This window comes from Aythya marila, assembly GCF_965140915.1.
Source record: "Aythya marila genome assembly, chromosome: 8".
Classification (NCBI taxonomy): domain Eukaryota; kingdom Metazoa; phylum Chordata; class Aves; order Anseriformes; family Anatidae; genus Aythya; species Aythya marila.
The window spans coordinates 15,390,003-15,416,879 of record NC_139049.1 but is presented as its reverse complement, the minus strand read 5'-3'; the positions used below and the strand labels follow the sequence as shown (position 1 = coordinate 15,416,879).

The window sequence follows — 26,877 nt, the reverse complement described above, 5'->3', positions numbered from 1 at the left end:
TAGAAAGTTCAATGGACATTTTCCCCACAGCAACAGCTGACCAAAAGATCTATTTTATACATATAGGATTAAGGAAGGATTATATGCAGGATTAAGGAAGTACTAATCAATTTTTTCAATATTTTTACATGCCCTTTTCTCCTTCTTTTATACTAACCTTCATAGCTTGTTCAAGCTTTGCAGACAGACTAGCAACAGCTTTTTGGGAACGCTCAAATTCTTCACGCTGACGTTTTAAGATTGGTGCTTTGGCTTCCACCTCCTGCACTATTTCATCCAAATATTTATTAATTCTCTTATTCTCCAGCTTTTCCAAAAGCAACTGATCCTGAGTTTCTACATATGCATTGTACAGCTGCAAAAGATTTTATTTTTTTTTAAAGACATCTGTCCAGATGTGTCAAAGAACCATTGGTAATTACACCATTAGAGCAGTCAAATTTTATATGGAAATAAACTAATTTCTTCAAAGAAATGAGTATGACAAGTAAAATGTTCTTATGGGTCATACCATGTCAAACCAATTATCCTACTAATTTTAAAACTACAAACATTTATAGTACAACTGTATATAATAAAAGAATAATAATAATATATATAATAAAAGATATGCAACTATATATAATAAAAGAATAATATCCCATAACAGGGATAAATTTCAAGCAAGTTTAAGACAAAAGAAATATAAAAAAAAGCAGCAAAAACAGAAAATTATTTAATGGATGGACAGAATGAGCGATAACAGAAGGAAAATAATTCATGGATATGTTCATTTTTCTGCAAGAATAAGCCAATACCACAGCAAAACAAATCTAAATTATGCAAATATGCATAAAAAAAAAAGGAAACAGAAGAAAAGCTCCTATCAAAAATCCATACAGAAAGTAAGTTGATGTGCTCAAAACACAAACAAACAACCCTGTGAATATTTTGATATACCAGGGAAAATCTGTCATTTATGCCACATAAACATCCCAAAATCATAGCTAATAAAGCTAATAAAATCCTCAAACACAGGATTTCATTGGCTTCATTCAGGCATTACACCAAATCCTAGACTGTGCATGAAAGTCTATTTAATTTTGTTATTAGTGCATCTGTTGGCTATTCAAGGGCCCTGAAACTTGAAGAACTTCTCACTTACCTCTGTTAATTTCATTCCAGGCTTGACCACTTTAGCTACTGCTGCAGCAGTGGGAGACATAGCTGCCAGTTCTTCCTCAGACAAGATAGCTCCTGAATAAATAATCCCACCAATTACCATTAAAAAGTTGCAGTAATTTGCATCTTAAATATTCTTTATTGATATAAGAAGTGTCCTCATACACCTTTGCACTTTCTTAACTACTGTATGTTAAATGATCGTATTTTAACTTCTTAAGGTTACTGGTGCAAGAGTTTTCTGCATTCTATATTATACATACGCATGTAAAAGTGATTGATATTATATTTAATATTCTTTTCATTTATTATCAAGCCCTTTCACTAGTTTAATTTGAAATGACGAACAGTTTTTACTATTAGACTCTTAAGACTTAGATCGTGCCAGAAGGTAAATAAATTGAGATAGCTGAAGCAGAGCTTAACATCGTATTTCTTGGCAAACTGCAGAAGGTTTAGAGTGGCAGAGCGCTTGTTGACTTTCACTACATTAACATAAGACGACAGAAAATTTACTTAATGCCTCTGTGTTCCTTTCTGTTCTATTCTCTCTTGCACATAATTACCTTCAATATTACAAACATTCAACAAACAGACTATTCTTTACAACTAGAGCAGTTAATACTGAGCAAGATTTAATGGTAAACAAATTTAAAGACCAGCATGTCTGGTGTTTGTTTATAAAGAGGAAAATAAGAATAGTTTACCATCCCCGCTCCACTCTGCAGAAAACCATTACAAGCAGGATGATTCAGCCTTAAGGAAAATATTTTCTTTTCCATTTTCTTTGAAAAGGTATGTCAGATTAACAAAAGAACTTAAGAAAACATTTTGACAGAAATGCATTTCTCTACTGGGGGAAAAATATGTATATTTATACTTTATAATATGTATCTAATATATCTATAATGAATATAAAAGCATAGTAATTTCATGGTAGACTGGTAAGGATAACGTGCCTGAGGCTTCATGTATTTTAGATCTTAATGTTACCTTTACGTTTCGTTGTGGATAGAAGATCGTTAGCATTCTCTAGCTCCTTTTCCAGCTTACTGATCTTCTCTCCCAGTTCTTTTTCCACTACAGCTTTTGACTCTTCCAACTCAGCCAAATGCTCTTGGGTTGCTTTATTAGCTAAAATTAACAAGCAATTTTTATTTTTTCTTCTTAAGACAAAAGTTGGCATATGAACCTTAAACTCCACTTTGACTTTTATATAATCTTCAGATCACGCTGAGAAGAAAACTCAGTAGTATGACAGAAGTTAGAACTGCTGCCTATCCCCTTTGCATTCAAGTGGGATAAAAATAATAACTGCCCATTTATCAATGGAATCTAAAGCTAAAAAACTAAGAAAGTAAAATGAAGAGATATGCTTCTCTCTCCTAAAAATCCAAAGTAAAATTCCAGGTATGTTTGAAGATCCCCCTGCCCATAAATGCCTTCAAGTAAATTCAAACATAGTAAAATGGTAAAATTTCTGTTACAAAATTTGATTTTTCTATCCCCGAATCCTAGAGATTATCCCTTCAGAAATGCTCAACATCTATCTTTCAATACATCACCTTACTTATGAAGGAGAAAAGTTCTGTTCCTCCCATTTGCCATTTCTGACTCACAGCTTACCTTCACCTGCTTCCTTCAGAAGCTTGTGCAGCTCTTCTACTGCTCCTGTCAGTTCATTGCTCTTTGCCTCTGAGTCATCAGCAGCACTCTAAATAAAAGCATTCTATTTAAGCTTTTATTACATAGTAAGAGCAACTATAGAAGAAAGCTTGAACTGACCAAAGATTTTAAACATACAGATTTTTGAGTAAAATACTAAGAGATTCAGCTGAACTAGATAAGTGTTTCCACTGGAATTAACTTGATGCAAACTGTCTTGAGAGCAAGAAGTGTCAGACACTGATACAATAGGACAAAACCAACTAATATGTATGTTTCTATGCCCCTTAGCTGCTTCACAGGTGGTACTAGGTTTTTCTTTATTGAAGAACAGGAACAATTTGAAGATATTTTCAGTGTTTGATTTTGATCATTCTTAAAAATTTTAATTTTTCAAAAATCTTATATAAACAGTCTATGTTTCTTTGCTACCAATTAAAGATCTCATGAGTGCGTGACTTCACAATACTTCAGCAGTTCTGCAAATCCATTGGAAATAACTGAAATAAAGTTGAGAAAAGTCTCAGAGTAGGCCCTCATGTGAGGACACTAAATCCGGACACCTTTAGTATAAAGTCAGCGATTCCGAACATACGGCGAACCTTATGTTAAGTAGAAGGCAAATATTCAAGCCCCTTCAACCCAGCACTTCTGTAATTTAAAGAAAGCAGTAAAAAACAACCACCACTACCAAACGAAAAGATAAATGGTGATGCATGGGTAAATTAGCTATTGACTGTTAACTGAAGGGTCATCAGCTAACATCTGGTCAGACACAATATTAATGCAGAATTCAAGCATTCTATTGCACTTAATTTTAGGTGGGTATTTATGCATTACAACTCTGGAAACAGAACTAATTAGCCTGACATGCGAACTAATGACCATTCAGTTGGCCTCTTTACCTATCTTTGTCTTATTCAACATACTATAGAATATTTTTCACTCTGAGCCGACAAAACAATCAAAAATTACTTGCTTAGATACTGCTAGACACAATGCATGACATTCAGCATTCTCAGCTGGATCTCTAACACTTGCAGAGTTTACAGAAGTAAACTTCTAGAAAATATAAAAGATTGCTTCCACTCATCTTTTATGTAACATTTAACTCCTAATACATCATAAAATATAGCTACTGATACAAATATGAAGCACTAAAACAGTCAGCATAAAGTTACTATTTTAACCAGGTTTGTTTAAACTACAAAATGATGCAAACATGTTGCCTAAGACAGGATGTTTTACAATGTTTTGTAATGGAGGCAGTCTTCCTCACATCCTCTACTTTGCAGAAGGGAAAAAAAAGAAACAAGCAGAAAACTCACAAAAATTGGCTTGCACTACACTTAAGCCTAAGATCAGCCACAAGTAATACTCTTATTGCTGAATCATTAAACTTACCTTATACAAATTAGATAATTTTATGTGGGCATTCAGTTCATTGTGGAATCTTTCCTCCATACTAGCTTGTTGTTCTTTTGCCTAGTAAGTGAAAGAAGAGACAGGGCAAGGGAGCATTCAATCATTTCTATTTCACACTTTTTTTTTTTATTTTATAGAATCAACTGTAATGCTGTTACACACGTACTTCAAGTTACCTTACCTCCTTCAGTTTATTCAAAAGGTCTTCCACATGTTTCTGAAGATTTTCATTTGACTGTTTTAAACTGTTAACCTGTTCCTCCATTCTGGAAACCTGTTGCAACAGTAAATGAGGATACTATGTATAAATTTGTCTTTATTTTAGACAAATTAGTAATTAGTTTCGAAAATACCTATCCCATTGATAGAAAATGTAAACTTTTATGCTCTTTTTGACACCTTTGTTTGTTTATAAGTATAAAACACTCTTGGCTCCAACACATTCAGCTAAATGAAATAGTGAGAATCCTCAAATTGCTCATATTATGTATATCCAAATAGCCGCATGATCCTCAATGCAGGTAAGCACTACAGAAAGCCTGACCAACTGACCCGGTTAAAATAACTGTTTAGGTACCTAAACAGAAGCTCACTAAAGTTGAATATTTGCAAAATACAGCCACTGATTCTAACACATATTTTGATTCAGGAAAACAAAAATATCAGCAACTCACCTCCAAAAGGAAGTTAAATCAGATTCTTCTGCCCCTTTCCCAATTAAGAATTATATTCCTGTACATTTTAATTGCATTGTATCGTTTTATCCTTTTGTTATCAGCGATTACAAAGTTTCTAGCTTACTGTTAAAAATTTGACAGTCATAACCATTCGTATTCCTTACAATTCTCAAGTTAAAAGAAAGAACTCCTTACTAATTGCATAAAACACATTATTTTTTCCTATATTTTATACAGCTATTTTATACATTTTATACACCTATTTTATATTTTATACAGCTATTACTTATGTTTGTTAAATTTGGGTAAACAGAAAATAAAACTTTAAAAAAATAAATGGCAAAAACACTCAGAAATTACATTACCTCTTCCTTCTTGTTCTCCAGATTACATCTGAGCTCCAAGATTTCATTGCCTTTCTCCCTGGCAGTATGTAGAAGTTCATCTGTTTTGGCTTTCAGCTCTGTGTTCAGCCAGGTGTTTTGACTCTGTAGCAGTTCTTTTTCTTGCTCCAACCTTTTCTCACGGTACTAAAAAGAAAATCACACATTGTAATTGTACTGGTTCCCTAGAAAATAAAGTAGCTAACCAAGTACTACGATCAGCGTAAAAATGATGCATATTAATTTGGTAAATAACACCAAATTAAAGGTAATACACTGGCAATACTGAGTTACCAATCTCAGACTAAGAACTTCCTGACACATAAGTTAGTTTCCTCAATAGTTATGTCAGTTGGGAACATTAACTAGGGTAATATCTAGTTCAAAGAAATAAATTAAGGTATCAAAGTATTTCTCCTCTCTTCTCCTTTCACCCTTTCAATTCTTTATGGAGTTACTTCTGTCCACAGAGAAACGTTCACAAATAATCATTTTTCTCCCTTCTACCTGCCTTTGCAGAGCCCTTCCTCCTAGCTGGCAGAAGCAGCCACTGTTGCCACTGATTAGGCTTGGATAAGCTTGCCTAACTCAACGTTCCCCTCTCCTGCTTGTCTTCCATGAGTATACTTCTCACTTCCAGGCCCAACAATCAATTTTAAAATAAAGTCATTTATCTTAAGTAACAGGAGTAGGCTTGACCTACTTTCAAAGTCAATAATGACAAAATGGTTACATCACATATAAACAACTACTTACTGGTAACACTACGACATTAACAGGTACTACACACGTAGGAACTACTCACCTTCACAGTAATATCTGATGTTTGAAGTTCATCCAGTTTTAGCTGAAGTTTCACCTTTTCTGTGTTTGCTTCTGTTAGTTTTTCATTTAAGCGTTTAACATCCTCTGGGGGAAGGAGAAATGAAACCATTGTTAAAATCAAAACGTAATTGTAGAACTCAGTTTTCATTACTGACCAAGTTTAAATGAATTGTAGAGAATGAGAACAAACAACATATATATATATATATATATATATATATATAAATAATGTATAAATAACATATATATATCAATATATAAATCATAAAATATACAATATCTCATTACACAAGTATGATTTTATATCTGGAAAACCAAACATCAGTTATCAAACTACTGTAGTTTTGTGCAGCTGGCATAAAAATTCCTGCCTTGCTTGCTTCCTTTTCTCTAAATAGCTTCCTGATAATCCATTATTTGGAGCTGCCTATATAAACTGGATATTCCATAGTGGTCCAGTCATTCAGGGAAGTGTTCTACTTAGCATAATCATATGAACCAATTCATTAATATATTCTTGGTTATACCATTTAAATGTTCAACTTCCTGAGATCGTCTTTCGCTTGTTCGAACCAAATCTCTCTTTTCAGCTTCCAGTTCTTCTTTTTCTCTACTTAATTGGTTCTGGAAAAAAAAAAAATAAAAAAAAATAAAGAAAGAGAAAGCTGATTGCATTTAAAACAGTTCAGACAGTATTTACACTTACCATAACAGGGAAGCTTGCTAAATGCTATCCCACCCAACTCCAGAGACTGAAAACTGAGATAAGAAGCTTCTACAGTGGACAACCAAAACAGTCTAAACTAAAGAGTATGAAACTATGGCTGAAGTCCGTTGTTTCCATCATGTTGGGAAGAAGTCAAACAATTTCAAGTTAATGTACCTACTCTTCTAGAACCTAAGAGACAACAGGTTTCAGTTCTTTTTCCCCCCCATAAATCATTCTGATACTAATGTCCAACTGGCCTTTTGTGCTTAAATGCAAAATATCAAAGATCAGACAGCAAAACAGGAAGAATTATAACACAGCTTTCAAGACCAACATACTGAACAGGTAGTCTCCATGCCTTTGCATTTTAACTGACATTAAGGTCTGGACTTCCATAAGACTCCTCCGGGTTCTAGCTGTATTTGAACGAAGACTAAAATGAAAAATTTTGTACATACAGCAGATAAAATGAACTGAAGGCCTAGAAAGAATACAAATCAAACAACAAGAACTGTTCAAAACTACATCTAATTATAACATGCTTTGAAATACAGCATTTTTAGATATGGTGTTCATTGAAACTGTTTTATTTGGTTAAATAAAAGATAACTGAGTAACCGAGGAATGAACACAAGTGAAAAAACAAAAAAAAAAACAAAGTCAACAGTCTTGGATTTTTTTACAGGCCATAGCATTGCCTTTGTTTTCTAAGGTGGCAATACAAACCACTTCAGGCAGACCCATGTAAGGCCCTCTGGCAAAACAATCACATCCGCCTTCTCATTGTGGAAGAATCAATATAATGATAACGTTTTTCTTTCCTGCTCTGAAACTAGTGTTCTGCTGGATCAGTCATCCAAAGTGACTCACTCTGTAACCCCATAACTTCTGAGCGTAATGCAATGAAAACTGTACCAGGATAGGGGAAAGAATGGAAGAAAAACAGGTCTCCACTTTAATTTGCAGCTCAGCATTAGATTAACCGTAACATGAAGTTTTTGTCTGATTTTTGAGGTTCATCTTAAGGTCACTTTGGAACAGGTTTCAGATGGGATGAAACTAATCTATTCAAAATGAATTAAGAGCATCTGCTTTGACATATGTTCACCAGTAATTTAATTTGCTAGAACACAAACATACTCAAATAAACCAACATAAGAAGCACGTGCAATTTTCCTGTACACATGTCCATCTGGACGTGTGTATCAATACAAAGTTGTGCTGATATCGACACAGCCCAGCTTGAAATTTAATTGTGTTCTTCACTGGCATCAGATAAACTGAAGTCTTACTGCCTAGTTCTTCCAGTACCTGGATGGATGCATTACGATCCTGAGCATCTTCAAGCTCTCTGTTTTTCTCGTTCAGTGACTTCAACTGCTCATCTGTTGGGTAAGAGCACACAGTAGTGAGGTGTCTGTAATAAAAATCTAGTAAGTGGATTGAGTGGACTAGACAGTATTGTGGCAGCCTCAAATAGTCCCTGGGGGCAGAGGCGTTTATTGTGAAGAAAAATATGTAAGCCACCATATTACTATTACAATTTTTTCCCCGTTAAAACAGAAAATTCCATTAAAAGACATACATAAGCATAAAACCTCCCTGTTTGCAGATGTAATAATTGCATTTGATGGTTGAATATTCAACTCCTATTTAAAACTTAATGCATTTCAACATAACATTGGACTAAAGAATTAAAATCCCGTCCAGTCTTAAGAATGCATGGTTATACTCACGAAGCTTTTTAACCTCCTCACGGAGAGTTTGACATTCTTGTGTTTCGGTTACAAGCCTCTCCTGACTTTGAGCCAGTCGCTTTTCTACTTCAAAGTACTGTTGTTCTGAAAAATAACAATATTATCTCAATTCTGATTCAAAGCTGTTATTCTTCTTTCTTATATTTATCGAGGATCCATACTTACAGACTTTAGACAAAAGCAGTATTTGTCAATAAAATATAGAATACTAAGATAGAATTTGAATAAAAACGTCTTTTTGAAGCTAAAAGATAATCTTTTACATATACTTAACACCGTTTAATGCATTTTTAATATGGAAATATATGTTTCCAGAAATGATCCACAAAATAACAGTTTTGATTAATTTTTATACTTCTTCAAAATTTTTATGTAGCTAGAGAGTTATATTAACACAATCACGTAGTGGGCTCAGTTGAGTCAACATAAAGATTCTTATGTCTTTAGATGTGAGAAAACAGGCTACCTCTACACATATACAATGAAAGCCACATAAGTCTAGGTGTTGAGATTTAATTTGGAAAACGTTTAACAGTTCTTAAAAAAACTCTTGTGCTCTATGCTGCGTTTCTCGTAGCACTAGAAAAAAAAAAGATCTGAACTTTGATTCATCACCTGAAACACTCTGTCGCAGAGTTTAACTGTTAAATGCTTTGTTAAATCAGAGTTAATTAATCAGGCACAGTGGACTTGTAGGGAAGTACTGAGGGATTTATTTTTATTTTTTTTTTTTTTTAACTTATTTTATACTTCCTACCACATTTTAAAATTCCAAGTAATGCTGCCTTCCAGCTACCTGAGAACAACCAGCACACAAAAGAGACTAATGCGTTAAAACTTGTGATTTACCTTAACTTGACATGTCAAGTATACTTGCAGTATACGTACCGTACATTTTAATCACTTACTGTAGCTAGGCTTTTATCGTGAAACAGATAGAAAGGTTGAAGGAAAAATAGAATGTTTATGCCTAGTAAGTAAACTAACTTATTTTGTCAGCCATGTCCAGGGCTTACACTCATCTACCCTCCTTCCACTTTAGCTCTCCACAGCCATCAGTTTCTTCATGACCATGTAATCTCCAAACCAACACAAAGCCTTTGTTTGGATTAGGAGCACTTTACCCGGAAAGGTCGCAGTCTCCGGCGTGAAATTTAAAAGAGAAACTTGGGGAGTCGAGAGAACAAATCAGTACTGCTCCTCCACGAGGAGCTAACCGAAGCGAGGCACTGCCTCTGCAAATCTAGCGCAAAACGCTCCATGCGCCCATTTTGGAGAGGTTCTGATCCTATAGGAGACCTCGAGGGAGCAGCACCACGCTCCCCTCGCCGCCCCACGACGAGCGACCCCTCCGGTCCCGCTCCTCCCGTCAGGGGGCAGCGACGCTCCCGGCCCAGCCCCTGCTGCCCCTCGCTTACCGCTGTCCACCTTGAAGCGCTCGTGCCTAGCCCGAAGCCCGTCGATCTCGCTCTGCTGGTCGGCCAGGAAGCGCTCCAGCTTGCCCTGCACCGCCTTGGGCAGCTTGGCGAGCTCGGCCCGCTCCAGGACCTGCTGCAGCACAGCCGCCATCTTGGCGCCGCGCGCCGCACCTCCCTGCCCAGCCACCGCCGGGCGCCGCGCAATCTTCCTGCGCGGCGGCCGGCGCGCTGACGGGCACTTCCGCTTCTGGTCGGGCATCTCCGTCCGCCATCTTGGGTGAGGCCGCACCCCCAGTCGCCCCCCGAGCACGGCTGAAACGGCGCCGCGAGGCGCTAAGGCTTTGCGGCTGGGCCCGTCAGGGAACGGCTCGCTTCCGCGGGGCGTCCCGTGCGGCTGAGCGCTGCAGCGGTGGGGGGTGGGCGGAAGAGAGCGGCGCTGGGGCTTCTGCCGCACACAGCATGGCGGCCAGTCCTCTCTCTGCGTGGCCCGGGAGGCGGTGAGGGGGCGGCCGGGGCGGTCCTGGGGAGCAGAGTAGAGCCGAGCCGAGCCACTGTTGGTACGGCAGCACGGGCTGAGGCGCGGTGAAGAGCCGTGAATTGCGGTCCGTGCCCGCTGTGTGCTTCGGCCCAGCCCTCAGCTGCAGCCCCGCCGGCCCCAGGCTGCTTTCGGCCGCAGGCGCTGCCCCCTCTGCTCCCCGGTGCCCACCGACCTCAGCCGCGGCACCTGGGGCCCTTCCCGGCACAGGGCTGCGTGTACGGGCGCGGTGAGTCCCCCTGTCCACGTGCTCTCCTGTGGTCACTGTAAAGACGGCCTCTTGGAGAGTTCACAGCCGCCTTGCTTTTAATTAATAATAATTAGGGCTAAATTTGCTCAGTGCAAACGTGCAGTACAGCTGCTCCCTCCCAGAGGGGGCTGCATGTGGAAGCAAACGCCCCGCTCATCTCTGATGTGACGTGATGCAGAAAGAAACTGTTACTTGGAAGCATGTTTTTCCTGTCATTTTCCTCCAGGGTTTTAAAAAGCTTTCTTTCAAGTAAGGCTTGTGTGTACTTTTCCTTCTGTTTAGAGACTTGTGTTTTTAAGTTATAAAGAACTTGAAGTTCACGAAGATAGTTAATCTTTGCTAGATAAGAATTAATGTGTTCAGGATTTTTTCTCTGAGGCTTACTTTCATGTAAGTACTTTTCATTTAGTTGCCACTATATACTGTGACTTCATGTGTCTTGTTTTGTAGGCTGAAAATGCAATACTGAGTCAAACCTGCAGCAATGGGTAGAACTTACTTTGTTGAGGAAGCTATTGGGCAGTATCTTTCAGACCTCAGCACGAAATTTAAACCTTATGTCACTGGCCTGTTAATAGGGCAGGTAAGTTTGTGAAGCTTGTAGCATACGTTTGTGTTAATAGGAGAAATTCCCCTTAGTTTTAATCATTGTTGTTAAGTCTATTAAATTGGATGACCATGCTATGACCAGAAAGGATGCTATAAAGTGTTTGCAGCATCAACTGAGTACTCAAGTTTCCTAAAACTTTTTTTTTTTTTTTCCCTGAAAGATAGGACACAAAGAAAAGTAACTAAAAATCTCAGTTGTAAAACTTTGCATTAAAATCTCGTTTAGAGTTAAGGCAAATGAATCACACGAAGGAAGTAGTTTTATGGCAGGTTATTACAGAGTTTAACGCTACATGCTGTAAGGCAGCTTTTAGATGTATTGTGTTATATAGTATATTACCAGATTTGATATAACCCTAAGGCTGTATTTGTTCATATTGATGTTCTTGAAAGTGTTCATCACAAAGAGACTACGTTATTCGGGCTGTTCGAACACCTCCAAAGGAAGAGCAGAAGGAAGGCAACACCAGCCCTTCAAAACTGGAGTCCATTGATGAAGAATGGATCACCGCACATGCAAGTCAGGTAGCACAGTGAGTTACTGAAGGGGATGGGAGAAACAGAAAGGAAGTATAACGTACAGAAATTTCTATCACTTCAGTAATCTCTAGCCTCTTTCTCAAAGTAAAGGAACCTTTTTAGGCACACGGTCTGGTATATTAATTAAACCAAAATACATGTATTTATTGTTTTCAAAGTTTATGATGAAACAGTGACCTGATAGGGCTGAAGTGGGAAAATCTGAAAGATACTCTCTTCTTCCATTTCAGAGGATGCGGTATGGGAAAAACAGCCTTGCTTATTTTATTTCTGCTCTCTGCATACTTCTCTCATTAGGAATTTTTGGTATATAGACACCTCTGCTGGATATCTGATTTCTATTAATACATGTTCTTTTCTATTTTTAAGGTTTCTAGAATGCTTCCTGGAGGTTTATTAGTTCTTGGTGTATTTATTATTGCAACTCCAGAACTGTCAAAAGACAGTCAAAATGCTTTGCGCAAGGTAAGTAGAGGAAAGAGGAGGAAAGATGAGCATAATTTTAAGTGTGTAGCTGAGTAATTTTCTATTATTGTTTTCAGTAATCATGGTTGTTTACGCTTTTAGAAATAAAGCAGCAAAAACATTCTGTTTTGATTTCTGGTTTTGAGATTGAAACCTCAGAAACTGCTGTCCTTTGGGAGTGTATGGCAGCCCTCATTTGCTAGCTTTCTGTGTCTTACAGTGTTACTGCAATAGCAATTCTTCAAATATGCTATTTTAAGGTGCTTACTAAAAGTGGGCATTCTGTCTTAAAGAGAATATCTTTAGAGTTGCTTATATTAAGCTAAATCTTTGTAGCACAATCATTAGTAATGGTAGCCTATTATCTTTGTGGCTGATTGAATTGTTTAGAGGTACTTATAATAGTGTGAGACCTATAGTTCCGGTTTCTTTTAAAGGAATATTTTGTATATAAATGTTGACTTAGTCATGTGGGGTATTATATTTAAAAACTATTTGCTACTATGTCTAGTAACATGCCTTATTGTTACAGGATCAGAGCATCTAGTGCTGCATTCACTTCTTGTTCCCTAGATATAGGTTCATTTTCTTTTTTTCATAAGACAAACATAAGTGACTTTAAATGAGTAAGATTTAAAGCCTTGGGTCCAAGACTGAACGTTGGCAGTAGAATATAGTTATAGTGCAGCATAATCAGGTCTCAACAGTGATTATTGAAACTAGAAACCAACATGAGAAAATGATTTCTGTATAGGTGATCAGTGATTGCTGAATTCAAATTTGTTTATTGGCTTAGTAGCTGTTTGCACAAGCAACTTTTTCTTTGGAGTATTAGTCTATGAATCTTTGCTGAATGTTCTTTTAATGTGATAATTTGGTGACGTATAAGCTGTGTTTTCAGTTTATCTATAGGCATGATATTGTTTGGCTTACAACTTTTAATGCATTACAAGTTCTGGTAAATAGTCTTGCACTATTTGTGTGGAAAAATCCATAATACTTAATACTGTTTTTTAATCTTTAGATAATCTTCTCAATAGAAAAGTCTTTGATTAAAAGAAGGCTCTGGAAACCTGCTGAGGAGGAAGTCTCAGACAGAGCAGCCCTTCAAGTTTGTTCTGCTACAAAGAAGTATCCTTTATTATGAGGCCACTACCCCCCAGTCTGTTTTTTTTTCTAATTATTTTTGAATAAAAGATTGTGTTAAGATTTCCAGGATTCATTTGGCCCACAAGCCGTAAAAAGCAGTGTGTCTTCTGGTTTGCTCTATTCACTGCACCATGTCCATTTAACATATGTTGTCTGTGCTTAGTGTAACCAGTCACAAGGTTTGGTATGGCAGGTGCAGCTCTCTCTTTCTTGGTATTCTGCATGAGTACCTAGGATAGGGTATCAGACTGCTCATACTAGAAACTATATTTTTCTCTGGATTAGAAGGAATGGGTGTGCTATGTTTGGTACTTTTGATGTGGAAACTGCCAGGTGAAACTCTGTGTTCTGTTACCGATAGACATAACTGTTCTTTCTTTTTTCTTCAGAACTGGAATAGAGAACAAAGTTTTAGACTGGTAGATGAATTGGGAGGGTAAATTTGTTTGAGTTTGGGTAGACCAGTAAATTGCAATCACAGTTTTCTGATTAGCCATAAGTAAGGCTTCTGGTTTTCTCACTGCTACTAACAGTGCCTTTCACCAGTTTTCTTGATTTGTATAAAATAAAGGGAGCATCTGAAATACTGTACAACTTAAGATTGCAGTTAAGTGGTGCTCTAATGGTAGTGGGGAAGTGTCAAGCGTGTGGACACTAGTGCTGCAGAAGGATGTTGTGTCCGTTGATAACAGGATAAGCACAAGAAAAAGCAAGATTTTCCAGAGAAAAGTGAGAGAAACTAGGACAGATTGCAAATGTGTACATTGGTGGTTGTAAAAACACGTTGATCTTAGTACTTGTAAGAGATGGGACAGCATCACTATGGTAGTTTGAATTTACAGTCAAATGTATTTGTACTTTTTTTTTTTTTTTTTTTTTTTTCACTAATGAAAGATGCAAATTTTCTTCAAAGCATATACTGGAGAAGAATTTACTGTATAAAGGATAGAGTAATTGTTCTTACTTGCTTTTTACTTTTCACTGAATCTTTTTCTTTAAGTAGTGAAGAATAGTTTGCCGAACCTACGATGTACAAGATCCAAAGGTAAGTTTGACTTGTGTTTTTGCACAGCTTTTAATGCATGACAATGTTCAAAAAGGAACAACAAACAAACAAAAAAACATTATGTTAGTTATGTACTGTTTTGTATAGACACTTTCTTGTTCATTTCTTCGTTCAGAGTTCAGCTAAACCAGCAGATTGGAAATATCAGAGTGCTCTGTCTGCTTCCTGGTTGTCTTTGGACTGCACAGTAAATGTTAATATCCACATTCCACTTCTTGCTACTTCACCCAACCATGACTTGGAGAAGAATACCAAGGTAACTAACTGGTTGCACCAGCCTTGTATTTAATTTCTACAGTATTTTTTCTGCTGAAAATTACATGAGACAAAGATTTGAATACACAGTGTGAGTAGCTGAGTAGGACTAGTAAGCAGGGGATGTTTGACACTATTATTCATCTTTTAAATGTTATCTGAAGTTACTGTGAAGCATTCCTAGTATGAAAAATGCTGACAGATATTTTTTTTTCTGCTATGCTTAGTGTTGGCAGTTCCCTTTTCTCAGAATTATTGGCAAGGTCACGAGGATCCTAATTAAAGTCTCTTCCCTTTCACCTGGTGAAAGGTTGCACCCAGTTAAAATGGGTGGGGTGCTTTTAATACAAATTAACTTTAATAGAATTTACAAAAATATAATCATGTGTTGCATCTCTGGGGTAGCACTTATCCATTAAGAAATGAATATTTTAATATATTCTGAATACTTTGTTTTTAAGATTTGGTGTAGAAAAATATATAAAAGTATTTCATAGACTTTAGAACCTCCTCAGAGTAACTTCTGAAACATGTATTTCTCTAGTCTTCAGCATGATACTGTCCAAATCCTTTAGTGAAGTTCTTTTTATGATTTTTTTGCCTTTGCTTTTCTTAAAGAATGGATTAAATCGATGGTCAAAACAGATAGAGGACAGCGTTTTCCTGATCAATGGACAAGTTAAAGATGATGATACAGAGCTGCTGGAAGGACAGGTGAGTGCTGTACAACAAGGAATTAAACTCTAACAGATTTGTACTTAGAACTCCTTGTGTAATAAAACAGTGAATTGGAGGTCTTCTGTACAATGTTGGTTGATGCAAGTGGCCTCTTGCAAATAAGTAATGCACAAGACTCCTTGTTTTCCCATCCTCACTGCAAAAAATTGCCTCTTCTTCCTCTACCACAGTAAAAGCAATTATTGTGTGTGAAGTCTGACTAAACATTTTTCTGTATGTTGTCTCTGGCTTTTTTGCCTCATTAAACAACCTGAGTCAGGTGTAAATGCAGGTGATGAGATTTCTAAGACCTATGTTTGTCAAAATGCTCAATAAATAGTGGTTGCCATGTTCATATCTCCTTTGAGTTTTGTAATTATGTTCTCATGGCTGTTTTCCATAAGTTTCTGTCTCTTAAAGGCTATAAACTAGGGCACATTTTATGTTATTGTGAAGATAACTGTAAAGTAGCTTGACATAACTGATTCAGGAAGATTTTTCCTATTTCATCTGACATACTCATTTTCTCTCAGAAAAAGTTAAGAGGAAATACTCAATACAGCACTCAGATTTCTGACGTCAAGGTTTTGACACAGCTGGTAAGTAGTGCACTCTGATACAATACAATAAAAAATGAAAGAACATTTTTAAATGTTGTCTAGGAATCCAGCTTAATTTATCGCAAGGTATTTTCCCCGTTGGATATTGACTGTGAAACTGACTATGGACAGATTGGAATGCTTTTTGTCTTTGAAATTATCATAGTGTGATAGTCATGTTGTATAAGAATTGCACAATATAGTTGTGAGGAAAATTTGAACCGCTGGTTAGAGAAATTAAGTCCTACGAACTAATTCAGTTAATAGTAGGACACCTGTACCTCCCTGCATACAATATGTTCACAGTGACTGCATTCTGATGTTCAGAATGAACCCCATGCTTTAGTTTGTCATGGCTATCTTCGGACGTTTACTTGAATGCTTTCATCAGAAGCTCAGTCACTGGTTTGGGGTTAAGATACAGATCCTGTGAGCTGAATCATAATCTGGAGCTGTTGGGTCTGTATTAGAAGTTTCCACTCCAGCCGAGCTTATGTTGATGTGACATTTTAATTAGGTGCCCCAGCCATGTTTGTAAAGCCCAATGTATAGGCATTGTTTTGTAGGCTTCCATTTGTAAACAGGTCAACCTGTTTTGGCACATAGTATTCTCTAAAGTTGCATCTAGAAAAGCATTTATAAAGTGTCATTTTTAAAACTTGAGAGAAACTAACGTACTTTTGTTGATACCTTGCTCCAATGGTTAATTGCTTCGGAGGAAGGAAAGCTTTTTATTTTGACATTATTGTAGACTCATAGAATGGTTTGGGTTGGAGGGGACCTTAAGGATTATCTGGTTCCAACCCCCTGCCATGGGCAGGGACACCTCCCACTACAGCTGTGTGCTCAAAGCTCCATCAAACCTGGTCTTCACTTCCAAGGGTGGAGCATCTGCAGCTTCTCTGGGCAACCTGTTCCAGTGCCTCACCACCCTTATGGTAAAGAATTTCCTCTTCATATCTAATCTAAATTTACCCTTTTAATTTAGAACCATTACGCTTTTTTAAAAGGTTTCCAGTCATGACATGAGTCAGTTAAGCAGTTCATGTGGAAGTTACGAATCCACTTGTTTCCAGGTATTGTCTTAACGAGTACATTCTAGAAAGCATTTTGTTTTGGTAATCAGGTTAACTATTTGTACGCAGCAGCAATTCGATACAGTTCTGAACATGACCAGATTTGTGACTTATTGCTGATTGATGGGATGGCTTTCAGGATACCCTAGGTTATGCTTACTACATAGTAAATGTATAAACCTCTAAATAATAAGAATAAAAAAAAGCCACAAGCCACTTCCCTGAAAGGTTTAAGAAATCCTAAAATCACAAAATATGGAATGTCTGGCAAAGTAAATACATCATACATAATGGAAAAGGAGAGAGATTCTTAGTTGTAGCTAACAAAACAAACAAACAAAACCCAAAAAATTATGAGGGAAGACAGATTATGTGTAAACATCTTAAGGTATGCTATTAATTTCCTTGTTCTGTTTTTTTCTTAATCATGCTGCAAGTGCCTAGGTAACAAGATAAAATTGAAACATTTATTTTTCAGTCCCAGGGTTCAAGTCATAGATCAACGGCAACAGTCCAAGTCTGCAGTGGTTCCATAAATCTCAAAGGTGCTGTGAAATGCAGAGCCTACGTGCATAACAACAAGCCAAAAGTTAAAGAAGCTGTTCAGGTAGTGAAAAGGTGAACTAGCAGTTCATCAGATTTGTGTTTTTGTTTTTTTTCCAAAATACTTGAAGTTTATCATACCGTTTTTTCTTTTCCAAAATTGTAAGGTCTAAACTGGTGTTGCAACATTCACCTCTTGAACTTAAAGGTTTGTTTCTGAAATCAATTGTGTGTGTGATAAATTCAATTCCTTTCTCGCTTTTAGCAGATAGGTCTTCTGTTAATGCTATTCTCTGGTGAATCTTTGCACAATTCATAAACATGATTAGGCAGTGACAATTCTTTTTTAAATTAAGAAAATATTTCAGACTGTATATTTATGTACACATAAATGAGAAAATCTAGTTTTGTTCAGTGTTTTTTCTTGTTTCTTATTAAATCAATGCCTTGATTTTCTTTTGTTTTTAGTAGTAATTTTTAGTTTTTAATTTAGAAATTCAGAAAAAAAAATAGAAATTTTTAATTTAAAAAAATTCAGAAAGTTTTAGTTCTATTTTTTTTGTCTGCTTTCATCTTTGCTTTGTTGTTTTCTGGTTTATATTCTTGTGATGTTAGCTTGTCTTTATTGTACTTTTAATTTTCTTTAGAGTGTTTATTGTCTGGAAAACTAATCTTTCAACAAGGACTTCACCTATGAGGGACTTCTTTTGTTGTTTCTTACTAGTCAAAAGGTTTGCAGATGTCTTTTATATTGCTCATGCTTTGTCTTTCTCTTTGCAGGCTTTGAAAAGAGACATAATAAACACATTGAATGATCGTTGTGAAATACTGTTTGAGGATCTCGTTATAAATGAAGGACCTCACAAAAAAAGTAGGAATTCATGGAAAAATCCATTTACACTTGCAGTGAATTTTGTGTTTTTATAGAAGAATCAGCTGGCATACAGAATTTCCACTATACTTAGAGCAGAGTAAAAAGCAAATGGCACAGTTTCTATTCGGCAGCCCTTACTTTTTCTTAAATCCAGAGAATTTGGTTAAGTTTCTATATGTTCATTGGTATCACAGTTTTCAAACAAACTTTGTGTTCAGTTCTAACCACAAAATGCAGTTTCAGCCTCTTTCTCAATGATTGTGAATTCTCTAATTTTTTTTATAATTCTGTAGTTGAAGCTCCTGTTATTGAACTCCTAATTGTAACTAGCACACTAGTGCTGTGTGTTTTTTTTTTTTACATCTCCCTATGGTATTCCTATTAATATTGAAATTAAAGATACAAAGTTTGTCAAGATTAAAGAACGAGCCGGACATGGCTTTATTCTTACATTATCCGTATTACGAATGCTAGTGGACGTGATCTTTGAAGTCCAGTACTTCATCTCTGTTAAATTAAATATTGAATTATATCTGGTCATTATGGTGTGCAAAAGTATCCTAACTCTCATTTTTTAATTAAATATGCAAATATATCATCCATGTTGGCTCTTCCCACAGAACTTCTAATCACTTCAGATTTCATTTTATAGGCTTGGTATCATTTAAAGAAGTAGATTGTACTTCAATACCACTAATAATTGCTAAATCGCTTTGGCTTGAATTTATCAGAGCATTCTAACAGAAGCCAGAACATGATGCAAGTTGATCTCATGACAATAAAAGTTGTCCTGATTATATTAAAAACAGATGGGATGTGTACAGAGACCAAATCTGCTAGCTCATGCTGGATGATTCTTTAAACTTCTTTGAGACAGTGTTATCACTATTATCTACTTTTTTTTTAAATATTAGTTGAAATATCTGTTTGAAGATCATATATAGAGGACAACCTTGTAGGAGATAGGATCTTTTGTAGTGGTTTTAGAAAAGATGGAAAAGAAATAGAAACAAGTTGATTGTATAAGGAAAAACAATTTGTGTTCAAAATTATCATTTACTTTAGGATAACAGTTCTTTTTGGTGTACTAGTAATGTAGAATGGTATGTCAGCTAACTTTTATCTGAACTCCGTGCTTTAAAGTCGATGCTTTTATTTGCATGCAGTTTTCAGTTTCCTCTTTAGATGGCACCCATGCTTTGTGGTTGCGAACATGCAAAAAAAGCAGCCAAGTGTTTGCAAATCCTCTCTGTTGTTGAAATTATGTGCTGTCCTGCTTATCTTAAGTCTTTCCCAGAGTTCTTTGGCTAGTTATTGTAAACATGATAAAAAGTCTGTTTAACATTTTATAGTCTATTTTGGAGGTCTCTCAGATATTTCTGGAGAGAGTAATGTGAAAACATAAATCAGTATAATCGCAGCCAGAACTTTCATGAAATAGTAACAACTAAACAAACCATGCTTGAAATCAGGATTTTTACATGGAAACCTTGAGCAGGTCTTTTGCAATAGCTTTGTTTCTCTGTCAGAGATTAATTAAGAATCTTATCATAACTGACAAGGCATTTATTTGGATGGTATTTTTCCCCATTTTCTCTTAGATTTTGAGAGGATATATCATGTCTTACCTCAGAGACTGTTTGTCCCTTTTGCTGGATCCAGTGTGATGCTCAGTGATTATAAGTTCGGTGATGAGGCTGCTGTAGAAATTCAGGAACGTTTTGTTGAGATGTTGGACCAATCTGTGCAAGATGAAGATATCCATATAGCAGAAGAACTTAACACAGGTAAACAAAGTATCTGAGAACTAGGATAGAAGGAATCTGTGATTACTGAAATGTTGACTAATATCATAGGCCTGTTTTTCCCAGATATGGAATGTAGTATGTTTAAGGTTGGTTTCCTTGTCAAGCTTAAACATCTTGTTATATAAATCTAATTACATTTTGTATGTATTTCTGAAAAATGGTAAGGGTTCTTGCAGCTTCTGAGTTTGGCTTGTAACAGAGTGCTTGCCCTCCAGAAAAAACTATGCTTTTTCATTGCTTGCATTATCTGTGCAACTATGGTTGCAGCCTATGAAGTTCAGACATATAGTAGAAGATGAAACTGTTAGCAAAAAAAAAAAAAAAAGTCTTTCAAGAAGTTTGCATGATAAGACCCCTTCAAAAATATCAAGTCCCTTCTTTGTTCTGAGCATTGTAATTTATGTACCAAATATGGTGCTTCAAAATTGAAGTTTTGTGGTTCATTTGAAAGGGAAAGAAAATCAACAGAGATTTTCATCTACTTATAAGTTTATGATCTGTCTGAGACTTTTTTTAATACAGCTATTGTTATAACTGTTTATTTTTTTCTGAATAATCTGACTTAAATTGTTTCATATTTTTTCCATATGAGTTTTATTTTAACGTTGAAGCCAAATCTGTGAAATGGATCTAGTAATACTTCCTGTCACCTCTTGGAAGAGATTCCTCCCACATGTCGTTATGAGCTACTGGTTAGAGTTTTGTAACATGAATACAAAAAAAGCCTCAGTGATTCACAGATAATAGCAGTAAACACTTTTTTATATTGATACTTGTGGGCAAAAAAAGGAGATGTTTAGCCAACATGCGCTCAAAGTTCAACTGTGATTACTGATACTCTGTGTACTCAGGGTTTTTTTTGTATTTCTTAATTTGAGAACTAACCACAAATTCATATGTCTTTTTGAATAAATCAGTATTCCTAGGTGTTAGCTAAACCTGTTAGCAGTGAATGACTCCTCAAGTTGAGAAGTAAAAGATGTCCACAGCTCAAGAGCCTAAAGAAAAAACAGTAAAGCCAATAAAAATCTGCCTTGTATTATAAGAGTAACTTTAGTAATCTTAAAGCTAATTGTTAGTGAGCATTAAACAATTAGCATAACTTAGGGAAGTAAATTAATATTGTTGTAGCAGCACTAAAGGTAGGTGTGTGTGGGGAAACATGATGACTCAGTTGGGGTTTATTGCTTATGTAAGGATGTATGATCTGGAGGCAGGAGGAAAGCATAATTTAGAGTAACAGTTATGCATCACAAAGATTTGATGCCACTAATATGTCTAAAGTGATGTCCAGATACCCAAATTCACTTTGTCAGCTGTTCTCATCACTTGCTGGTTATAGGGCTAGGCACATGGTATTTCTTTAATGTGAATTAAAGTAAACATATAGAAGAAGAAAGGGGAAAAACATACTAAAATGATTTCAGAAAAAAAAGTTAAGACCTGTTAAGAACTGACCTTGCCCCAGTGAACACCTAAATGTTTGTCTATAAGAGTGAGTTCTGTTAACAGTGGTGGTGGCAATAATGCTATGAATGCCGTGCTGTTTGATTCTGATAATTATCGCTGTGAAATTATTAGCTTGTCATTTGTTAAAATGCCTCTTCATTTTTATTAATCCTAGGAGGCCATTTTAGAAATTAGACCTGTTAGCTGCCTGCTCTTCCCACCCCCCCACTATTATCTATTGTAAAGAAAAGCATTCATTTGGCAGCTTGACTTTTATTGTTACTTTGAGATGAAGTTTTCATAGATTGCTGTAAACATGTTTTTGTGGCATAAATTTGGGGTTTCCTTTGTGTATTCACAGTGCATCATCCTAATATGGGTGGGATTTGTTGTTTCTCAGAGCTTGGAGCTGGCTTTAGTAATGACAGTCAATATTCACTAATACTATAAATTGTTTTGCTGTGAGTTTTGACGTCTTTCTGTTTGTATCCCAATTATTGTGGTTTTAGACACCAACCTTGAATTAACTGTGGGAATTATTTCCATTACAAAATTGTGGGGAACCTTTGCTTTTAAAAAGCACTGTTTAAAATTCAAAAAAATGAGCAGGCTTTTTAAATGATACTCTTTAAAACAGGAAACTTGTCAAGAAGAACATCCAGTCAATGCAATGTTAAGATTTTTTTTTTTAAACGGCATTTAGTCAGCACATATGACAAAGATATTTTGAGAGGGTCAGGTGTGCTTTCTTAATATGGCCTGCTGCTGTCTCCTGCAGTTCTATCCTCTTAATTCTTTGAACAGCTCTCCAGTGAGGTCGCTATGGGCCATGCTTTAAAATTGTTACTTGGAAAAGAGAACAAAAATGACCTATTTGTAATTGAAAGGTATAAACGTCTCTAACACTGTGGTTTCAAGGTATTTAGTACTTTAATACATGCAATTGAAAGCTCTGCATTTATTATTGGCTTTACTAAATCCCTGTTCCTCCTTGGGGTGGGGGATGTTAAATACACTGAGTAGATGAGGTGGTGGTGGTAATCTCTTCCCCATCTTTGTTAGAAAATTGAAGAATTAATGAAGAATTAAGGATTCATATAATTGGTAATGGAAAGCTTCTGCTTTCAAAAACTCCTTGTGATTTATACCACAGCTGCTTCAAATACAGGCCTTCCATAACTTAATGGTATAAATACCTTCAGTAACTAAATAGCTTGTGTTTTTTTTTTTTTTACTGCTTCTTTCCTTTTTTTTTTTTTTTTTTTTTTCCCCTGAGCAAGTGAGCTTTGTTGCCTTGATGTGCAGCTTCAACAGTTTCTTTCAGAGAGGTGTAACTGTCCTTAAAACAGTGGGTAAAAAAAAAAATAAAGCTAAAGGGCCCAAACTGACCTACTTGCTCATCAGAAATAAAGGAGAAGGTAATCTGCTGGATCTAGGCTTCAATGGGGACCCAAGAAATATGGTCAACTTCTCTAAAAGATGCTATTTAGGGAAGTGAAAACTATTAAGTACTTTAGAGAGAATGTGATGCTCTTATTTTGCTGGTTAAGGTATTTACTTGAAAAGCTATCTTGTAACAGTTAATAGCTTATTTAATGTATGCTTATTTAATGTATGCATACATATGTATGAAGGAGATATCTGCAACTTGTTTTCCTTTGCACAGAAAAAATAATGATGAAACGACATCCTCAAATGGACTTTAAAGTGATGATAATTCCCATTCAAAAAATCACTCCCATGCATTGAAATTTTTTGCCATTATTTTATGTATTTTGTGCAGGTTGCAGAGACGTCTTAAAGCTGTGTTTATGCTTGGTGTGTGTGTGTGTGTGTGTGTATATATGTATATACATATATATACTGTTAAGTTTCATATCAAACAGTTCTTAACTGCTATGCTGTAGTACATCCTATACAAAGCCAGTCGATTCAGGGGTAGAAATGGCTAAAAACAGTTTGTAAAAGATGAGTTTGAATGCTTTTTTTGAAACTGAAGATATTGTGCAAGTCAGACTTAAGATTCTGAAGATATGTATACATGACTCATCCTACATGACAGAAACAGCCCATCTGATCACACACTTGGTTTATACGTTCCCCGATATTTTATGATAAAGTACTTTTCCATGAATCATTAGCACATGAATCATAATGGGATGTGCCTTGTATTAGTCAGCTATGCAATTTGTAATTAAAGCAGATTGACAATCTCACTCTGGAAATGGGAAATCCATTTATTATTTAGATCAATATTTTGTAGACATGATAATTGGCACTGCTGTATTTTTTTTTTCCTCTTTGTTTTCAGAACAGGAGCAGTTTGCTAGTCTGTCTCATATGTCTGGGGTAGCTGCTGTAGCATTTCTACTAGAATAAACTGTTGTTTCTAACATAAATATACTTTGTAAAGTTGATAGTATTTTGCATTAACATAAGTATGAAATGCAGATGTTAGCTTTTCACCTGGTATTGTTCACTTGATTTCCATGCAGTTGATATTTGTCCAGTTACTGAAAACACAGATGACACACAACAGAAACAACTGACAAAAGCAACGTTGCTGATGAAACTGCAACAAAATATGGGTATGTTACTTCATTGTTTCTGCTGTGGCAAATCAGAAATTCTAATGGGTTCTTTTCACTAAAGTTTGCTTCCATGGTGGTGTTGTTATTCTCACAGCTGGCAAGGTTAATTTAAAAATGTCTTAATCCCTCCTGCTGTCCTAATGCAACAGCTTTTTAAAGATGTGCCCTGATTTCACAGCTGTAGAGGCAGGGCATTTTGGGGGAGGAAAGAACTGCAAGCTGCTATTTGAACAAAACCAGTGCTTGCAGTTTGTTCAGCCTACAAGTTGATACAGAAAGCTTAAGTAGATTTTCCTTTGTTGGAGAGCCATCACTTCTATAATTCTGTAGTTGGAAAAACAAAACTACAGTTGAGTGGCTTGTTCAAGTAGGCATATCGTGAAATTGGCTAGTGACTTATTAAGCTTCTTCTTATGCTGATAAATATGTATGGGCTTGGGTGGTAATTGTCAGCCTCAGAAACTGGGGGAAGAGCAGTCGCAGAACTCCTCCAACTACAACATCTCCATGATATCCCTTGGTCTAGCTCTCATGCATCTGGCTGCACTTATTGGAATTCTCTTTGCTGTGAGCTTTGACTACCTTTTTGTCTTATAATAATTACACTTCAGTCATCAAAACAATATCATTTGTTTTCCGTTAATTCTTAAGCCTAGAACATGGTAACTGGAAGATTAAAGCAGAAGAGTATTAATTTCTGTTTGTTTTGCATATAACCGTGTTTTCCTGTGAATCATCAGTCCTTTTTTTTCCTGTACTTAGCTTTTGGGGTGGCTTTTACTGTTTTTCCTCTTGCTTGTCATTCACATTGACCCTGCCCTCCACACCCTAGCTGCTCATGACTGTGCTGCCACTGCCACTCATTGAATTATTTTCTTTTGTTGTTTTTAGGTGTGGTAATAGCAGCTGCTGTTGCAGTCTTTGCATCAATCTTCTCTTTCAATTACTTCAGTGACTGAAATCAAGAAAAAGAAGCCTCATTGACATATTGATCAGTAATCACACTTACACAAGACTGAAACATCTGAGTTTAATACATTAGTAACTGAGAATTGTTACTCAAATGACACCAGTTAGATGTGCAATATAAATTCTAATGATACCTTCAGCTACCTTGTTCCAGCACATAGTTACTATATCAGGTAGCCAGTGAATCAAGTTCTTAAGAAGCTAGCTCTACTACTGTGTATAAATTAATTAATAGTAGTATGCTCTAGAAAGAGCCCCTAAACCAATACAGAACCTCAATTTTTCTCTGACTTGCTATTTTAATGTAAAATGCTCCTCATGGTGTTTTTCAGGCTATTGGTAATACTAGCAGAGTTTCCCGGTATGGGAATTCTTGCTTTAGAGGTTCCATTGTTAAGAGAAATCTTATCTCATTAAACTTAATTAGGGAAAAACTAGGTTTTATGAAGCCAACATCTCACCACATGCATTTTTAGGCAATATTAGTTAACTGTCTTACTAGGTGTACAAATAGTTTCTGGTAGACTAATTCAGACTGTAAATACCTTAGTTTAAGACCCGGAAAACTCAGAAATCAGTAAAATATATTGAACTTCTGGGATATAGATATGCTGTCTTTTACTTGCTGACTTCTGATGACAATTTCTCTGTCCAGTCCTGATTCAGTCATCTTTCTCTTAAAATGTTAACTATTTCAGCAACAGCTTCATCTAGGTAGCTCTAATTATGTTTTAGATAACTAAGTTGTCAAAATTTGTTTGCTAATCATGACTTATAGAATATAAGCAGATAATTTTTCATTATAAGATATTCTCCTGGGTATGTTAGGCGATAACATTATTGTAAACTTGCCATGAGGAAAGCAGGAGGAAGGAAAAACTCCAGTGAAATTAGTAAAGGCAATGCATATATAAAATATGATGTTTGTTTGGATCTGAATTACAATAGAATAGAATTCCAGATTTTAGGGCATTTTAATACCACTGCAAATTTCTTTTTAGTGTAAAGGTTCTGGAGCACTATGGAAAATAAACACTTAGGTTCTAAAGCATAATCAAGTATGTATTGATACCTTTAATAAAAGGCAACAATGAAAAGGATGCATTTTAAATCCTCTTGTCTCTGTATTCTGTTTTCACATATTTGTTAAAATTATCTGCTTTGAGTGTTGAACTGTGTTTTGGGACACAGTGCTATCTTCTGTGCTCAGTATTGCTCAAGTAGAGCCTCTCAGGGAAAAGTGAATGTTATAATTGGAAACACTGCTTTCAGGTAAGTCCTTCAGCTGCTGCATATTTTATAGATGCGTGTTGCTCTGTGCAAATGAGTGGAATCAGTATACAAAGTGACATTATGCAAAAG

At 36.1% G+C, this 26,877-nt stretch overlaps 2 protein-coding genes across 10 annotated transcripts in view; one reads left to right on the top strand and one right to left on the bottom strand.

The window, feature by feature from the left end:
• Positions 1–10,212, bottom strand: part of TPR (translocated promoter region, nuclear basket protein) — a 43,244-nt gene extending 33,032 nt beyond the window's left edge. For 3 of the 7 annotated variants that reach the window (XM_082765874.1, XM_082765875.1, XM_082765876.1), the window contains exons 1-12: positions 10,021–10,212; positions 8,582–8,686; positions 8,157–8,230; positions 6,664–6,760; positions 6,117–6,220; positions 5,294–5,458; positions 4,433–4,525; positions 4,231–4,311; positions 2,788–2,875; positions 2,155–2,295; positions 1,145–1,236; positions 158–355 (exon numbers count right to left, since the gene is read on the bottom strand). In XM_082765874.1, coding sequence (XP_082622000.1) covers positions 158–355; positions 1,145–1,236; positions 2,155–2,295; positions 2,788–2,875; positions 4,231–4,311; positions 4,433–4,525; positions 5,294–5,458; positions 6,117–6,220; positions 6,664–6,760; positions 8,157–8,230; positions 8,582–8,686; positions 10,021–10,171 — 1,389 coding nt within the window. In that variant the 5' untranslated portion in view covers positions 10,172–10,212. The remainder of the gene's footprint in view (positions 1–157; positions 356–1,144; positions 1,237–2,154; positions 2,296–2,787; positions 2,876–4,230; positions 4,312–4,432; positions 4,526–5,293; positions 5,459–6,116; positions 6,221–6,663; positions 6,761–8,156; positions 8,231–8,581; positions 8,687–10,020) is intronic. The other 4 variants (XM_082765870.1, XM_082765873.1, XM_082765871.1 and 1 more) reach the window with 3 other exon arrangements.
• ODR4 (odr-4 GPCR localization factor homolog) lies at positions 10,207–26,615 on the top strand. 3 transcript variants are annotated; one of them, XM_082765881.1, is made up of 14 exons: positions 10,207–10,297; positions 11,256–11,388; positions 11,808–11,939; positions 12,324–12,419; positions 13,444–13,550; positions 14,577–14,613; positions 14,750–14,890; positions 15,508–15,603; positions 16,140–16,205; positions 17,760–17,888; positions 18,605–18,695; positions 20,300–20,485; positions 24,451–24,543; positions 25,438–26,615. In XM_082765881.1, exons 2-14 carry the CDS (start codon positions 11,290–11,292, stop codon positions 25,503–25,505), a joined length of 1,341 nt encoding a protein of 446 aa, XP_082622007.1. In that variant the 5' UTR covers positions 10,207–10,297; positions 11,256–11,289; the 3' UTR covers positions 25,506–26,615. The 3 variants fall into 3 exon arrangements, with proteins under 3 accessions (XP_082622007.1, XP_082622006.1, XP_082622005.1); XM_082765880.1 differs by lacking the exon at positions 10,207–10,297 and adding an exon at positions 10,309–10,784; XM_082765879.1 differs by lacking the exon at positions 10,207–10,297 and adding an exon at positions 10,309–11,054.
• The last annotated feature ends 262 nt before the right edge of the window (positions 26,616–26,877 follow it).